Consider the following 18,796-nt stretch of genomic DNA (forward strand, 5'->3'; position numbering starts at 1 on the left):
GAGACATTTTGGCCCCTCTCTTTCTTCCTTCATGATTTTCGACAATGAGGCTCCGGTGACGGCCCAAGGTATCAAAGGGGATAAGCCCCCATCAACATGTTCGGACATACTTTAAAGCATATTCATCAATTTTGTAGATATTATGACTCGTGAAAATTGCCGAGAGCACACGTGGCAATCATGTCACATTGTATAAGAGTTGCAGATTTCTGATAAATTGAAAACAAAATGGTTCAATCTCTCTTTTAAAAGAACAATCTTTCAATTCATTTCGTGTAGTTACAAAGTAATGTCTAGTGGTAAAACATTTTTTCCCTTTCTCGAGGATAGTTTTATTTGAATTTCATTCCACACCCCAGTTGGATGTGTTAGACGTGGCAAACCCCTGCACTAGCTTAACCACAGCCAAAAGTGGCTTGAACTATATACAATCAGACTACCACTTATTATAACCAAACAATATGAGCTGAAACATCCTTGAAGCTGAAGGTCAGACAGATTAGGAGCGAATATCTTCACATCAATAACGAAAAGTCCCTCCATTGGCAACCCACCGTGCGAAGCTTTCAGAAAATTCAATAGGAGCCCTGGAGCTTTCAGGGGCATCAGCGAGCAGTGATCTATTTGTTCCTTCTTTTCCCTGTTGCCGATAAATAAGGAGTTTCCAGGAAGTGGATAAGTAAGAATACAAAAAGTAGCTGAAACTACAAAATATTGGACAGAAGAACCATTGTTTTGTTCCAACTGTCATTAGAATTAAACCTAGCTGAAAAAAAATGCGCATTTATTTGTAATTCATGTCATTTACAGTACAAACGTTGGCTCATGTGAGTGAATAATCAAAATTAATGGCTATTCTAATTTGAAGAAGTAAAGCCTGACCTTGTGTGATTTCAACAATATCCCCATTTTGAATACACATGTTATATTGTCATGCATGTACACACATTGCATCCAAAGATGCAAGTATATTGTATATTATAGACATTCATTAGATATATATATCTCATACATCCAAACAATTCGTGCATAATATATTTGCCGATAACATTCACATTTCACACGTCCAATTCATGCGTGACAAGCATATGTAGGACACAATTATACAAGCACCAATACTTCCATACACAAAAAACCATAGGTGCAAACATCTAAAAAGGCCAAAGCCTTCACAAATTTGTGGATCGTTTTTTTCCATTTCAATATTAGATTGTACCTCTCTTGTGATAATTTGACCAACCAATTGGTGACCCAAACAAACAGAAATTCATAAAGATATAATTTCTATTTAGATTCTAGAATCAAGTTCAATGCCTTTAACTTCTTTCTGACTCCAGAAAAATTGTGAATTAGTCTGACTTGAATTAGGACTCAGTAATAATATCAATTTATAGGCAACATAAATGCCTTCAGTGAGCATCAAAGTTGATAAATTTAGGTCTTATTTTGGATGCAATGAATTGATTTAATAGTTATAAACTTTTTAGGCATATTCGGATACTCCAATATCCATAAACTCGAACAACTTGCTTTCAACTCAAAAGAGATGGAAGGCAGACCAGTCTGGAAATTTAAAAGCTAAATAAAATGACAAACCAGCTTTGTTTTGGGACCGCTATAATGAATATTGTAGAAGGTGAGAACTTGAGCAACATACACACTCCCTACCATGTTTGACCAGTTTATTATTTCACCTACCTTTTTATGGCAAATAAGAATATCCAGAGAGATCCTTGAAATCTTTTCTTAAAACACCATCATGCTAACAATCTATTGTTGTAGCAGGCAATGATAGAGCTAAATCAGTTGGATGCTCACAAATATGCTAATAATGTTTTCCACCTGACATGGTCATCTATCAGTTTTCTGACATGGTAACAGGGACTGTTTAATGGTTGAATTTGAGTACATATTTTGAAATTACATTAAGTCATAGACCAACTTCAACTAAAAAAAAACTTGAATTTATGAGTCCTCCTGGAGTTAAATGGTTCAAGACAGGACAATAGCAGGAGAAGAACTACTGACCTTACTACACGACCCTTCCTCACTTGTTTCAGTCTTCACAACATTGAAGACATTTTCAGTGGATAGAGTCTCTACAAGTGAGTTGATAAGAGGGGATCTGCAGGGAAAAAAGAAAGAAAAAAACTCATCAAAATTAATAATAACAGGCATGAAGTTTGGGAGAAAAGTTACTGTTGGTAAAGGCAAATAAGACATCATTACCAAAAAAGACATTAAGACATCCAAGGTTTGACACCCTATTAAAAATGATTCAAGCAAGACTTGCATTTAGTCTTAAATGAAATTCAAAGAAGGGTCTTTTGCTCATTTAGGGCATGTGATACTTTAATAAAAAAAAAGGCATCTTATTGTCCACATCACTAACATATGCATTTCAAATTTCGTATTGATTGGTAAGTCCAATTATCAATTCAATGGGTTCATAGGCTTTCAGACCAATTTTATCTTGTCATTTTAAATTAACCATTTTGTATCCACTCAATGGAAAAAGCAAGAAACCTTGGAAACATCTAAACTTTTCGGCATTTATAGGCAATATTACTCAGTTTAGAAGCATGCTCAAAAGCTCTATCTGGCCCACAAAAGCATGATAAACACATGCATGCACACCAGAAAAACTTGTCTCACAAAAAAAAAAAACTCTTTTCACCAACACCTACTTTTCCAGTATGAGAACATTGACTTGCACCTGGTTGCCTAAAAGAGTATAATTCATAGAACACAACACAAAAGCAGAACCTTTCGGACATAATGTGAAAATACATCCTAATTATGGGAAGCACAAGTAGGATTATAGAAATCTCATGAAAAAGAAAAGAAAAACATACAGCAGTGAATACAAATAAGTACAGCATCACTAGAATACCACCTTTCAGAAGTTTCTTCCTCACATGAATTCCCAGATGATGAACACCAATCAAGGTCCAGAAAGTTCGAACAATTTGATTCATTAAATCTATGTTCAGTAAAATACCCATGTTCACTATCTGCAAAAAGTTGCCTGTGAGACATTACTGATGTGTACCTATAGTAAAAAGGAAGGAATATTAGGCTATTAACATCGCTGGAAAACCAAAAACAACATGAGACTTTCAACAGTGGGACCGGCAAAAAGTAGATCAAAGGCATATTGATGATGTAATGATTATCACTGTTATCTATATTCAAGGAAAAATGAACTTTTCCTATTTATTGGCCATTTAAGAAAAAAGAAGGATAAATATCAACTTTCATTTAAAACAAGAAACACCAGCTTTCATTTCAAAGACGGAAAACAAAATGACAAATTCAATGAACATTTATTGAGTGTCGAATACCAATAATGCTTTTGGATATTATACAAGAACAATAATTTAAAAAAAAATCGTACAATATATGAGAGCAGCTGACCTAGAAACAATTTTGAGAGCAAGTTTTTTAAAATGCATCAAATATGAAAAATGAGGCAGCTGACCTAGAAAATGACATGCCGCTTGAAATTTCTGGTGTGGAATCACAAAGACCTTTGTCGTCTGCCTGCTGGTGCATTCTTGGAGGCAATGCTGATAGGGATTTTTTCATAAGTGACCTGCAAACAGAAACTATGAATGTTTACCAAGAATAAATCCTTTTATACCCAGAAAATATATGCATGCATACACAATAGAAACAGGGTAAACTGAGGATTTTACATCCACTGCCAAAATCAATGACGGGAGATGCAAATTGAAAATCTGGGAATGCCTTGAGCTAGGTCTAGGCTTAGTTCTGGGCTGGCTTTGGGCGTGATTCTAGGCTTGCTCTTCAAGCCTAGTCCAAGCTCAAGCTTTGGCCCAGCTCCAATTTGGCCAGCCCGAAATTTTTTCCAACCCAAACTATATAAGGACCATTAGATCATCATGCTAAATCCTTAGAATGCATTTGTGTGCATACATGCATGTAAGCATGCAATGTACATAGCACACATTTCCAAAGAAACTTTCACTATGCATTTTCAAACAATGTTCTTCTGATTTTCAGAGGTATATCTCATTAAGTCTCCACAATTACAGGTCTTATGTATGGGTAACTAACTTCTCCATGAAATCAGTACTATTAAATATTAGCCCATAGAGAAAATAGAGATTACGTGCAGGATCAAAAACAGATGAAGATGAGTCAAAACTTAAGATTTCAGTACCTAACATTTTCATCACCATGCCTACCAATATTGGAATGCTGATCTGGATGCAGTTCCCAAAGTGCTGGTTTACCTTGTTGGGGTTGGAAGTGCCCCAGGAACCTGTAATTTAGAAGGCCATATCCACTCAAAAAACGAGTCTATAATGAAATAGAAATGGAATCTCCAACAATTATACATATCATTTCTAATCAGTGTTAAGCACACATAACATTGCAGCTAATTCACAGAAGAAAGCTGTAATAAACCTACACATTTATAGCATCCTGTTTTTTAGCATCTATGTACATGTTGCTGTAGTATCGTTGAAGACTCCTGAGTAACTCCTGAGACTGGGTTGCTGCTTTCCATTGACCTCTTCTCTCACAGAATATCTATGGATCATGACCAAATGAATGATTAAGAACCAACTGAGTGGAGTTGGAAAATTTGTCCAGAAGAAAGAGGAAAAATAAATCCAGGGATAATCTACTTAAGAAGTAAATTAATTCGATAAAGAAATAGTAAAATGTCAATAAACACATGATTGATAAACGATGGAATGGAAAAACAAGATATATACATGTTCTCGTTAATTACAACAGAGCAGCCAGTTCATGGTAACATCAGAACAAGATGGGCGTGAAGACCCCATTCATGGTAACATCAGGCTAATTTATAACTCATAAAAATTATTATATATCATACAACAAAAAAATCAGGAGCTCATCATAACGTTCATTAACACATTTTCAGCTTCCTGCATGAAATAAGTAAATGATGAATCAATTGGAACAGAATCAGAAGCAGCCGAGAGAAAACAAAAAGACACCCAATCTTTATTTCTGGATATACTGTGCCTGTATTGCTTAAGCATGCTAGTAACAATGCTAAGACTTCAAATTAGGCCATAGAATAATTTAATCAAGAAACAGCATCATCATCCATCATTGCATTGCTCTAAATGCCAAGCCACTGAAGAAACATCACTTACATAGTACTCTGCTTCCGTGCTATATGAGATTTCTCTAAAGCAATAATGTACAAATAATCAATTTAAGGATAACATGGAGTGAGGGAGGCTGTTAATATTGACATCCAGAAGCAACCTTCAGCCATAAAAGGTGACCTAGTGTGCGAGGCTCCCACCATTGTCAGATTTGGGGAAGGTTAGATGTACGCAGCCTTGCCTCCAAGTGCAAAGAGGCTGTTTTCGTATTTCAAAACCCATGGCACCCAGCTTACAATGGAAAAAACTTGCCATTGTGCCAAGGCTCGCCCTCTCAATCTTCATCCACATCAGCCAAATTCATATGCTTGCCATGTATGCCTAGACTGCTAATTTCTGAATTCATCACCCTATCGCTCCCTCTTTGATCAAATCAACTTTTCATGATTCCCCATTTTCCGAATTTTGATGGATAAAGAGCTGTATCAGCATGTCTAGTTGTCGCTATCTTGATCGGCTTTGTAAATGTGAATATGATCATATTCTACCTCCGTATCTTTCTCTCAGTTCCCAAAAGACCATTAAAAGCATGAAGCTAAGTTCTCCACAGTGCAATAGTATTTCAAAAGATGCAAAGACAACCTTAAATCAATTCATTTTGCTTGTTCCCAATCTTGGATGAGAAAAGTAGACTTGCCATTAACCACAAGAAAAACATAAACAAATTAAACTTACTATCATGATACCCATGATGATGGGGCACCCACCAAGACATGTAAAAATTATTTTACACTGCTATATGATTTCCACCAAGTAACTTGTCATTCAAAATAACTATTCTTATACATAAAATTACCTTAGCAAAATACACATGCTAACATCCTATGTTTAACATTATCAGAATTATTTATCTGCGGCATGCATCTCGATGGGAATAGATGAAAACAACGATTAAATCGTTTAATACATGTTTTGACACATGACATATGTTTCTCCCCTAGAAACGAATGATCCTATTTACAGTATGTCTGATAGCTTGTGATAATGTCAATATCTGATATTAGATTGTTGCAAGAGTCTAGCTGGAATACATCATTGTTTGACCAGAAGTCCGAACATTTCTTACAGGATATAGTACTAGCATCAACCAAAAAAGATCAAAAATGCAAATGTTACAAATTTGAGCTTTGATACCAAGCCCAAAAAGGAGCATATACATGATCACAAAGTAAAATACAACCTCCAGAAAGAAAAATGAGACTACAATAACAAACAGTCAATTCTATCTAACCCCTACAAATATATTAGTATAAAGCAAATATAGAAAGACCTAATTATGATATTGAAGCAAACATAAATGGTATCTCCAAGAGAGTGTTCATTATAATCTCCAGAATCCATAAAAATACCTTGTTGTGAGCAGTAGATCCACCATATTGTAGAGCAAGAGCATCCCCCATCCTCTCATAGAAAACCATTAGATTGCCAGCCAAAGGGGCACCTTGATCAATTCTAGGGACATCTTTAATGCCCAGGGCATGAAGCTGGTGACCAAGAGCAGCTAAACCATAGGCATATTGGGCAACATTTGTGCGATCCAAGCAGTCTAGACAATTTGTCCTGAGGACACCTTTTTGAAAAGTAGGTGGTTTGCTCAAAGAGCTTCCATCCCCATTAGAGTTATCTTCAGAAGATTCACTTCCAGAGATATTAGAGTTCCCCTTATCTTCTGAGGATCCATTTCCTGAATTAACAACACCTGCTCCACTGTCATAAATCTTGCATGGACTGTCACCAGCATTATCTTTCCTATAACAATCACATAGAGATCATGTTTAAAATTTAAATACAAGTTGTTGACAATATAAAGGTGAAAAAAGTTGGGTATAGTTTTACAATGATAATACATAAGTATTAGGGTCCAAGAACAATATGAAAGATAGGTCCATCACACTGTAAGCCCATTAGAAATTACTAGCAAAATTGATGTATTTAACATGGAAATGAATTACAGAAAGAATACTAGAAGTTCAGTAGTGAAGGAACTAGCTTAGAAGTACTTAAGTTAGAGGATGTATGCATTCTTCACAAGAATCTGCTTAGCTAACAAAAAGAATACAGCTAACATTATTACCTCAACCCTCTCTTACACCTTTTAAGCTTCAATTAAAATTTCACCTCAATCATGGTGAGCCCTTTACTAGCCCTACATGACCATGGCGGATTGTAGGGAGCATAATTTAACTCACTATCTCTCCTCATGAATTGCCTATGATGTTCATGTAGCTTATCAACTTTTACCAAATCTCAAGCCAGTTCTCACAACTCTTGAAAAGTCAAGAAGCAAAAACCATCTCTTGTTCAAGGAAGACTGCCATATTATGAAAAAAAATGTTCGGATGCTGTTTGGCTACAAAACTTGATTATGTTCGCAAGTGTCTTCTTCAACACACCTACACCTAACACCATGACAACCAAAGTGCTCTTCAGATTGGTTGCCATCAATTTTTCAGAACAAAGAAGATCAACCAACACTTTAGTTGTCCTCATTACCATTGCTTGGAAGCTTTCAGTACCATGCATCTCTTTGACATAACAGATCACCGACTTCTTCCTGAAGTCACCTGTGCTTTAGAGCACCTTCATATTTAGCAATTCACATGATTCCATGGGCTTTTACTCCACCCAAGGTTAGCCATCTCAGCACTGGTATCGTACAATATGCTTGGTACCGGCGGTGCACACTAGTAGGGTGAACCATGAACAACCAGATATTGCATACTGTACTGCATTGACTCGCTCCCTTCTTGAATTTCTTGGAGGTTCCTCAATAATCTACATCCCTCTTCCCCTTCTAAAGTTCCTTTAAAATCAAATCAAAATTAAGTCATGACAAACACGAGGGAGTATTGCTAGGGGTCTTAACAGGCTGACCAAGGGGTATTTAATTCAGTCCTATTCCTCAAGTTGGGTATTTAATTCAGTCCTATTCCAAAATGTAGACATGCTTTGCCTACACCAAGCCCATGTGGCACCCTAATTGTTGATTAACAGCCAATGTAAACCATGACCTAGCTGTTTTGTCTAGATAGTCTAGAACTTTTACTAATAACTTCTCTCACTATCTCCCTACAAAATCTCATTCGTCGGTCCTGTTGGTGATCATGCCACATTGCCAACTCCTTGGCCCTAGTAACTCAAAAATGTAGACATGCTTTGCCTACACCAAGCCCTTGTGGCACCCTGATTGTTGATTAACAGCCAAAGTAAACCATGACCTAGCTGTTTTGTCTAGATAGTCTAGAACTTTTACTAATAACTTCTCTCACTATCTCTCTACAAAATCTCATTCGTCGGTCTTGTTGGTATCTAGAATAAATTATTCATCTTGACAATCCCCTTGATAATAAACTTTCTCTGTTCATACTGAAAACACAGACCATGTATGTTAACTCATGTGCCACGACTGCCTTATGAGGATGATCAGGTAAAGATTATGCTGGAGCACTTAAAAGCTGTTCACGAACTAAATAACACCACCAAGAGTGGTAGGGGAGAGATATTTGGTACACAGGATTCCAATGAGACCATTAAATGACAAAACTATTTAACTAGATTCGTAAAATCTTAGGACATTATATAAAAGTGATAATAAAACAATGTTCCATATAATGCTCTCACAAAATAGTATTTTTGTAAGGTATTTAAGACAGAATTGTTGACTATGCAAGCCAAAAATTAACATTTAACGTTGATCTGAGAAGGACTGACTAAAAAAATATTTTTGAACATGTAAACAAGAAGTAAAAATGCAAAGTTCAAAAGAATAAATGCCTAGTCAAAAGATATTGCACTGTAAGGAAGATACTTACACAATGATTGGCCACTTTCGAGCAAACTTAGTCGCGAAAACCGGTGTTACTTGACAATAAAAGATGCCAGTTAGATCCAATGCATTTGTTGCCACTTTGTCCAATAATGCCAGCACATTTGTTCCTTTTCTGAATAAGTTTTATTATTTAATGTTAGGAACACATCTTGAATAATCATTACTGGAAGAAAGAAAAATGAACTATCTTCAACAAAGAGACAAATAAAAGAAGCAGTTGGATACCTTCGAGAATAATTTTTAAGATCCCAATGTAAGAATTTCAAGCGGTTCTCCTCTGATAAATCTTTATTTATATAATCAATCGCATGGGCAAATTCTGCACGGAGCAAAGATTCTCGAGGCTTCTTGTCACATGCCTGATAATGTCAGATTATGAAAACAAAGAGCAGTTTGCAAGGGATCAAGAAGTTATTATAGGTTACTTGCAATCCTTTTGTGTGAAAAAATTGAATATACAATCCATTTATTATATAAATACTTCAACCCAAAATATAATAAGTTTATCTTTTTATAGAAGTCAATTTAGAGACTGACCTTAATCAAGTTCAAAATAATTATTGGATTCCCATATCTCTTTACAAGATTGTCAAAGTGAAGCCTTGTAGCTTCATAGTTCTGGTCCTTCTTCGTCACTGAATTTTGGGTGTATATTAGGGGATAAGAAGGAGAGGAATTAAAAAAATGAAATATCCAAGCATAATAGTGAAAAGGACCTGACATGTTCCAAACTTACAGATGATATCAGGCCTAATATTCAGTCCTGAAGTTTTCTGGGACCAAAAAAGGGGTATGGAACCTCTGTGTTGTACAACAGAAGTTATCGGTGTAGGAACTTCTTCAGGCACATCTTCAAACACAATCTGCTCTATTTCAACATCATTGGCAACTCTGCCCTTTTCATTAACACCACGCTTTAGGTACCTGTGAAGAAAATAAATAGATAAATCCCAATGGCTGACAAAAAGAAATTGATATGATTATACAGTAGATAACAATTGTAAACACTTATTTAGTGTTATCACTTTCGATGACAGTATTAGAAAAATTTGGCCGTAAATTCCAAACATAGTAACCTGGTTCCAGCAAAATGGCGTGAGCGCCTGGCAATGAGTGTCAATTTGAAATCCTTCCCAGAGATCGAGAGTTTAGTCTGAACAGATAAAAATCAATTCATCATTTATTTTTGGAATAATATGGGCTAGATAACATAGCGTCAAGAAGAAGAACTACCAGCAACTTCCAAAACATAAGGAAACTGGCCCTACATTTACCCAAGACCAGGGAAATTTTTTAAATGCTTGTGCAGAAGATAAGTGACTAGGTGATCTGAATTCTGCCACTGGTCAGTATGAGAATAAGGATTTTACCTTTAAAAAGCCAATACCAACAAGCCCTTTTGTTTAGGTAGCTACTTGAGTACAGACCCTATCAGCTTTAGATGACCACTCTAAACATATTCAAAACAAAACTAAGCGATATGTAAACAAAAGAAGTGCTTCATTAGGGAATAAAGCCAAAGTAACTATTTTCGAGGTAGGAGGAGAAGACTCCATGTTAGAGAGAAACTTCACCATGCACTCACATGTCCTGAATCATTGGCCCCTGAATTCTAACTGTGCATACTGTTCATATTCCAATACAGAGCCACGAATGATGAATAAGCGATAGATAGGAGAGGGTGAATGGAAATTTAGAGGATGTAAGATGCAATTATTCATGCAAGCAGAACAACTATTAACTAGAGATCATAAATTTAGTGGTCCATTCATGAATAGGCAACGTGACTTAACAAGAATGAAGGCTCCAAGATAAAGCTTGTGCCTATGCCAGACTTGATAATCAAACAATGGATTGTAGATTCTTATACCTGTATATTGAGCCACACTTATTTATGGCACAACATGCCAACAAGAAGAAGTATTGACCCAGAAAAGAAAAAAATTCTGAATCTGTTTCATTAAGATAATAGTCTCTATATAATATTCCCAGACATATCCTAAAACCAGTCTTTCAAAATTTACCTGAATAAAAAATCCATATACCAATGCAACCGTCCATATAGTGTTTTTGAGATGATTCCGAATCCCACGTGTCAAGAACTCATTCCAGACAAACATTGTTTCATAAAGAACATGTCCTGTCTCCCCATCGCATGCATTTTTTTGAAGACTATGCATTATATTGTATGAGTAGCTGAAGAAGAAGTCCTTTGTGAGATCTACCATGCATAGGAGCCCCTTGTATCTGTAACATCAATGAAAGACACAAAAATGTTAATGCCGTTGTCAATGTGTAACAAGAACAAGGAAAAAACTGAAAAGAAAAATTTTGTGATTGGTTTAACTGTTTTCCCAAAGTAAGAGCAATAAGAAATCTGAACTTGTCGGTGATACCTCGTTTCAAACGAACATTTTATGACAACCTCAAAATTGCATGGAAGTTGCCTCGGTATATAAGAAGTAACCGATCTGGCATTTAGGCCCCAAGAAACTGTAATGACTCTAAAATAAATAAAGATGCCCTCAACTAATGAAACAAATTTAAGGAAATGCGGAATACTTACAAAGACAATACTGACTCCTATTAAAATTACATCTATAGCTGACAAAAACAATTGGACCATTGAAGCATTTAGGTTTCGGAAGAATTGGACAACATAAGCTAGTGAATGGATTAAACAAAAGCAAAAAGAAAATAAAGCTCATCATTACAACAAATATAACCCCCATAGTGCATTGGGATTGTCAATCGGAAACGGAATTCCTCATTAATTTAGATGGTCTGTCACAAAATGAAATGCTTAAACATGAAGAATAGAAGTTCAACAATATAACATTTCTGGAGACAGTATGGCACACTTGCTTAACACTAATGATTACGGCGTCCATTAGAAATACAAGAGACATCACACATTTTTCACATTCAGAATAAACCAAAAACCTGTTCTCATCCTTAGAATTAGCAATATCGGACCCCACAGTAGAATGTGGAAGTGCAATTGTTTCACTCTTCGCGACAGCAAACACTGCATGGCCACATATGGTGCCAATTTTCCTTCTTCTTGTAATAAGCAACATGTAGTAAGGCCCTAGGAACTTGAAAAACCCTGAAATAAATAAATATCACTCGATTATCAGCATCTCAACAGGAAGCTTATTGGTAATGCAGCATCTTTTGTAGGGCATTATATAAAAGGAACCCAGCCTAGACGTACCAACAATACCATAGCATCTGGTAACAAACTTTAGTCCCCCAGTCGACTTGTTCCCATCATGTATTCGGTTCAACATGTCATAGCATTCAATTTCCGAGTACACGGTGGGGTCTTCGCTGATGTTCAACCCACAAGGCTCCAATCTATCAATTGTTAACACTCTCCATAGCCTTCTACTCTTGTCTCTTCCAACCATATAGAATTTCTGCAGCATCATGCAGCAAGAGCAAACCATTGTCATCATGAAAGGAGAGAAACAGTGGACATATAACACCTACAATTTGTTCATGCAGCCAAGAATGAATTGTTGGGTGAACATTATCATCAGATCATTCAGATGGAACGCACTGATCAGCAACATGCAATAGCTTAGCTACTAACCAACATAGTGCTCCAAGATGGGACTGGTAAGACATTGGTGAGTGTTAAATACTACAATCAATTGAAACAAACCATGACCGATGCAAAGCTCTAACAAGAAGAAAGTATTGAATATCGTGAATTGTTCCATTCTATACAGAACCGAGAAACAGAAAATTATCAAAAGAATTGCACCAAGATGTAACTTTTACAATCAAACATACACCAGATCATCAACAAACCAGCAAGAAAAAGGATTCTGTTATGAGTTAAAAACGAAGAACAAACAGGAGATTTTTTTTCCTTGTTTAGATACCAGGTAAAGATCAAAAAAAAAAAAACTTGAAATCAAACTCGAAAATATTTTAACACTGAAAACAAGCAGAGAAGAATATAAAAAATTTATTACAGAAGAAAACAAATAAGAACCGCACAATTTCACATCCTCGTGAGATCGCAATGCCAGAAAGTTCGGCCGGCGCACGAAGAATTAATGCCGAAAAGAAATAAAAAGGAAAAAAAAACAGAGATAAGATATCGACAAATAACAAATTCAAAATCAAAGCAATCGCTCACCGATACAGTCTCGTAAAGCCCAAACTTCTGAAGGTATCCGCTCCCGGCGTCGGCCTCCGCCTCCGCCGCCGCCGCCGCAGACCAATCCCACTCCACCTCACTCTCCGACGCCGTCCGATCTAGAACCCGAGCATACCCCCTGTTCAGGAACCCCATCGCTCTCACAGCACCCTCTCTCCTTCCACTACAAAACTTCCACACAAGCCCACTCCTCCCCTTTCTTCCACTCGTTCTCTTCCGTCGGCAAGACGAAAGAAAACCCAAACTAGAGTCCCAGACCGACTCTCTCCCAATAAATAGCCTATAAATAGCTCGAAATCTTGCTAAATAAAAAAACCTTTTTAGGAAGCAAGCTAAACAATCGAATCAAAATTTTAAAAATAAATAAATAAGGAAAGCATTAAAGCTTTCCTTTCTTCTGTGGTTCCTCTTCGGATCAGGAAAGAGGAATAATTAAAATAAAGGAAAAAAATCGATCCTGACGAACTATATAAATAAACTCCCACCTTTTTTGAAAATACGCGCTCTTTCTGTTCGATCGCCGGTGTGTACTCCTTTAAACGGAGGAGTACCAGTATCGATTCCCTTCCTTTTAATTCGGAAACCCAACAGGAAACGACAATTTCGATAGACTTGCGTGGAAAGTCCTAAACGGTTAACTACTTCAAATCCAAGGAAAATACGGAGTATCGTTCGTTGGATATGAGAGGTTATTCCGGATTCTCTTTTCCATTTCTAACGTTGTTCTTCGTGAGTACACTTTTATGAGTATGTTTTCTTTGTTAATTACAGCTAGCGCGAATTTTGGATACGGAGAGAATGAAGGGGAGCCAGATTCCCGATACATGCGACGAAGATTTGGTGAGAGAATAAATGTACTGATTAAAATAACAGCTTCATAAAGATAGGAGTACGGCAGGAAACCGTGGATCATAATGTTCTTCTTCCTTTATCCTTGATATTTAAATCGTTGAACTATATAAAAATAGTTTGATTTTCAGATTTTCAATTCTGAAAATAACTAACTCTAATCCTGAAAAAGATTTAACACATGTGTATAACAATTTTAATTAATTGATGTAAAGGAGTATAAGAAAAGAAGGGATTTTAAAGAATATAGATAATATGCCAGAATTTTTTTTTTTTTTTGCTATATTCCGTATAGTTTTATTTATGCCAACTCCCGTGAGAGAAAATGTAATTTAGCAAGATGAATATGAGATTCGATTATGTGTCAATTAATTCTTCAATGTTATATTCGCAAGTATAAGGATTTACGTAATTGTGGTGGTGTAGGCTTCCCATCAATTTCTAATTCTCTTAAAACAAAATGAATTGACTAGAGATTGCTCAGCATAGTTTTCTTGCAAAAAGTTTGTAAATTTTGGGTTGAATGATACACTTGAAGAAGGATAGAGATCAATACTTGATGATAGGACATGGCAATTATTCCTTTTTTTTGTGTGTGAAAGGTTGTGAATTTTTGTATGGAATGATACACAGAAAAAAGGATAGAGATTAATATTTGATATTGCTACCTTTAAATCTGTATATACCATTATTTTGTACCTTTTTCTTTAACTATACATTTAGTGCATGTACTTATGTGTAACAATTGATATTTACATCCATGTTGGGTCATGTTTCAAAATAAAATTGGGTCCTGTTTCAAAATAAAATTCTACAAGATATTAGAAGTTGAGAGACACATTAATTGTGAATTCTTTAAAATAGAAGAAGAAAGAATATAGGGCAATGTGCTGATTAGGTATTTAAAAGTGCCAATTGGTCAATTATTAAAGGCTCTAATAGTTTACACCGGCTTGCAATGGGTTTAGAGGCTCTTGTCCTATATCCTAAAACCACATAAAATTCCAATCTAGAAAAAAGAAATCCATGTACATCATTAGGATAGTTGACTAAGTACTATAATTTTACCTGATCTCATGCAATGCAACTTTATATTTACAAGTCGGACAATTATTGTGCCGGAAAGAACTAAACATGCGATTCAGTCTCACTCATATGGGCTAGGAGAGCTCGCAGTATTGCCAAAAAGATCACCCCCACTATGTAGCCAAACTTTATTGATGATATATGCCTTTGTTTACAAAACCTATAATGGCATCTTATCATGGTAATTGGTTGGAGGGATTTACTTATTCATCTTCTCTTGCAAAATAACACCTTACTATATTTATGCCAATTGCCATGCAGGTGATGATACTCAAAATATAAATAAGAACATAAATTTTCTAGGATTACGGTGTTTAGATTAATAAATTCATTTCCTTTTTATGACACCATTAAACATATTACTTTCATATGCCATATGCATCTCTCTCTCTCTCTCTCTCTCTCTCAACAAGCATGCTTCATGAGAAAATGATCGGTTATTTGTTAAAACATGAGGGAAATTATAAATCCATGGCAAATATTTATTTCTTTATTTATGTTGATGGAATTCTATGGATTCCATGCAAAGAAGATCAGCCAAACATTTTAGTTTTTGGTACTATGCAAGTGCATTTGCTTGCACATAAAATGAACGGGTTGACGATGACTAGAGAAACGAGCTGTTCGTTCTTGGAGCGTCACGAGCCTATCCTACCACTTCTAGTGACCCTCGATTGTAGCCGTCCGATTATGAACGTAGCGGTGATCTTTGCTACGCCGAAGGGATCGGATCATCGCATCTATAAAAAAAAAAAAAAACAGCTCTGCCCTGGCCACGTGGGATAATATGATTGGACATCTCATGGGTCCTCACGTCCGAAACGAGGATTGGGCAGAGAAAGCCGTGCAGGAGAGTCTTCGTCCGGTGGGCCGGTGGGTCCCGCCAGTCTTACCGGTACCATAAGAGCCAATCACATCGCAGGAAAGGATAACTGAGATACGTGGAGAATCGTATCTTGTGTGGGTCCCACCGCACGAGCGCGACGAGGAGAGGCAATGATTGGGAACGTAGAAGGTTCTCTCTTGACCCCTAAAAGGACAAAAAGCCACACGTGGCCAAAAATAATAACTTTCTGTTACAACTACCAAGGAAAGATTTTATTATCTTGGATATCCGCATATGGTTCCATAGAGCATAGCCATCATTATCCCCAAAAAATTTTATATGGAGTTAAAACGGTAATTTTAAAAGTATTTTCAAATTTTTAAAAAAACTAAAATTTAGGAGATAAAAAAAAATTATTTTTTTTTTAAAATTAAAACTCTAACATTAACATCATGATTGAAACATTATCATGATCTAACACAATTAAAATAATAAAAAAAAGTTGACAAAAGCTTTTACATAGCTTTTATAACACTACGATTGTAATTTGTCAATCAAACCCACATATGATATTTAATGACTTGCCTCTTGATAATTATATATACATCAGTAGTGAATGCATGTCCAGTTCATCAGTGCTTATCTAGTTCATCTTACGGGCCAAGTGGTTTGTGGACTTGTCGACCAAATGTGCACAAATCAATTACTAGCCATAGATTGCCAAGTCTGCAAGATCCTAAAGAGCGAGATCTATCTCAAGGTACCCAAATGGGTAGAACAAGGCCATGGACGAGCTACATCATGATTGAAACATTATCATGATCTAACGCAATTAAAATAATGAAAAAAAGTTGACAAAAGCTTTTACATAGCTTTTATAATACTACGATTGTAATTTGTCAATCAAACCCACATATGATATTTAATGACTTGCCTCTTGATAATTATATATACATCAGTAGTGAATGCATGTCCAGTTCATCAGTGCTTATCTAGTTCATCTTACGGGCCAAGTGGTTTGTGGACTTGTCGACCAAATGTGCACAGATCAATTACTAGCCATAGATTGCCAAGTCTGCAAGATCCTAAAGAGCGAGATCTATCTCAAGGTACCCAAATGGGTAAAACAAGGCCATGGACGAGCTACATCATGATTGAAACATTATCATGATCTAACGCAATTAAAATAATGAAAAAAAGTTGACAAAAGCTTTTACATAGCTTTTATAATACTACGATTGTAATTTGTCAATCAAACCCACATATGATATTTAATGACTTGCCTCTTGATAATTATATATACATCAGTAGTGAATGCATGTCCAGTTCATCAGTGCTTATCTAGTTCATCTTACGGGCCAAGTGGTTTGTGGACTTGTCGACCAAATGTGCACAGATCAATTACTAGCCATAGATTGCCAAAGTCTGCAAGATCCTAAAGAGCGAGATCTATCTCAAGGTACCCAAATGGGTAGAACAAGGCCATGGACGAGCTACATTATTCATAGGCTTCTAGTATGGAGAGAGTGGAGAGGATGGGATTCTCTTTATCTCACTTGCCTCTGGAAAACTAAACATTAGGGTCCTCTCTCATGCAACAGGTATTACTCCATCCTTGAAACCTTTGCACAAAAGGGAATCCCAAGAACTACGAACCATCTGTGGAAGGGATATGTGATCAAACATATATATAACATCTCTTGCTCATTTGACACAAAGACGTCTCCGAGGGTACATAAGCACACAGGCCAATGAACTATACGGTTCATACTGCTTGAAAGGTGACACGCACCTTTTGGAGGCTAGGATAGCCTTTTTGGAGGGCGACTCTGCGGTGATCATCAGATGGATTCTGCGAGTTTTAGAGAGGGGGTCAGCGACTACCATCCATTACTGAGAGATATTTAGGCGAAGCATGTATTTTGGAAGGCCAATGGTGCTACTGATTGGATGGCTTCGTTTGTATCTCACCATTCGAAGGTACATCTTTAGGAGGGCAAGGCAGAGTTGCTGAGTGCTCTCCAAAATGTGTTGCTTTTTAATTTTCTTAGTTGTATTCACGCACGTTTTGTATAATACTTCCGTACAGCAACAAAAAGAAAAGGCTGACACGCAAATAAATATGTCTAGAACAGCTCTAAATCTAAGTCTTGGATCATAAACTTGACCATGAATGACTGCCGAGAGCATTATTGGATTAAGTTTCTTTTTTTAGGAATAATATTGTACTGGCATCTCCTTATATTGAACCAATAAGCTTCAACCAATTGTGGGATTTGTGTTGGTATAAAATTTGCTGCAGTAAATTCTTCATTTGAATTGGATAAGTTATTTTGTTTAGCATTTATTTGTGCTACAATGATCAATGCTTATAGAAAAGTGCAAATTTAGTGATGTCAACAGGCTGACAGGCAGGCCTAAATCACATTACCCCGGGCCGAATCGTTGGGTCGAGCTTATTTACAAATCTTTCTTCAACCTTTCTAGAGCCGGCCAGCTACCATCGTTTGCAAGAGCCTGTTCAAACTTCAGATTAATCGAACATGCTTCATATTTTGATGTAGTTGCTTCAATTATTGGAAAGTATGTATTACTTCAATAACACTCACCCTTGATGATCAATTTAAGATAATTAGAAATTCAAGCAACTGTTTTAATCGAGATCTAGCCTTCTCATTCTTAGGTTTAGAATTAAGGGGGATGGTTGGCTGCATTATAAAGGTGGAAAAGTAGATACTTGGCTGCTCCTGTTGCTAGCATTCAATAAATGTATGGGGACGTGGCTCAAAGAAAAGTCTTCTTGACTTTTCTTAAAAATATATTTTTGAAAAAAGGCAATTGCCATAATAAAACTTGTC

At 36.3% G+C, this 18,796-nt stretch overlaps 2 protein-coding genes across 2 annotated transcripts; both read right to left on the minus strand.

The window, feature by feature from the left end:
* Positions 1-317: 317 nt before the first annotated feature.
* Positions 318-11,123, minus strand: LOC120113337 (phosphoinositide phosphatase SAC3-like). The gene is made up of 13 exons (XM_039134490.1): positions 11,028-11,123; positions 10,080-10,156; positions 9,740-9,960; positions 9,541-9,638; positions 9,229-9,362; positions 9,037-9,115; positions 6,524-6,892; positions 4,439-4,560; positions 4,187-4,288; positions 3,482-3,595; positions 2,897-3,052; positions 2,029-2,125; positions 318-640 (listed from the first exon to the last, which is right to left on the minus strand). Exons 1-13 carry the CDS (start codon positions 11,121-11,123, stop codon positions 521-523), a joined length of 1,785 nt encoding a protein of 594 aa, XP_038990418.1. The 3' UTR covers positions 318-520.
* Positions 11,124-11,492: 369 nt separating this feature from the next.
* Positions 11,493-13,400, minus strand: LOC120113288 (phosphoinositide phosphatase SAC2-like). Its single transcript, XM_039134341.1, has 3 exons — positions 13,157-13,400; positions 12,221-12,425; positions 11,493-12,112 (listed from the first exon to the last, which is right to left on the minus strand). Exons 1-3 carry the CDS (start codon positions 13,310-13,312, stop codon positions 11,751-11,753), a joined length of 723 nt encoding a protein of 240 aa, XP_038990269.1. The 5' UTR covers positions 13,313-13,400; the 3' UTR covers positions 11,493-11,750.
* Positions 13,401-18,796: the final 5,396 nt, after the last annotated feature.

Source organism: Phoenix dactylifera, chromosome 15 (genome assembly GCF_009389715.1).
Source record: "Phoenix dactylifera cultivar Barhee BC4 chromosome 15, palm_55x_up_171113_PBpolish2nd_filt_p, whole genome shotgun sequence".
Classification (NCBI taxonomy): Eukaryota; Viridiplantae; Streptophyta; class Magnoliopsida; order Arecales; family Arecaceae; genus Phoenix; species Phoenix dactylifera.

Bases quoted from the DNA above. Each gene is read 5' to 3' on its own strand.
- LOC120113337 (XM_039134490.1), bottom strand. From the start codon at position 11,123: ATGTTTGTCTGGAATGAGTTCTTGACACGTGGGATTCGGAATCATCTC. The intron at 9,639-9,739 runs GTAAGTTTGGAA...CCCAAAATTCAG, and splicing joins TATTAGGCCTGATATCATCT to TGACGAAGAAGGACCAGAAC. The intron at 3,053-3,481 runs GTCAGCTGCCTC...TTTTTACTATAG, and splicing joins AGCGGCATGTCATTTTCTAG to GTACACATCAGTAATGTCTC.
- LOC120113288 (XM_039134341.1), bottom strand. From the start codon at position 13,312: ATGGGGTTCCTGAACAGGGGGTATGCTCGGGTTCTAGATCGGACGGCG. The intron at 12,426-13,156 runs GTGAGCGATTGC...ATGATGCTGCAG, and splicing joins GGCTTTACGAGACTGTATCG to AAATTCTATATGGTTGGAAG. The intron at 12,113-12,220 runs GTACGTCTAGGC...TATTTATTTCAG, and splicing joins CAGATGCTATGGTATTGTTG to GGTTTTTCAAGTTCCTAGGG.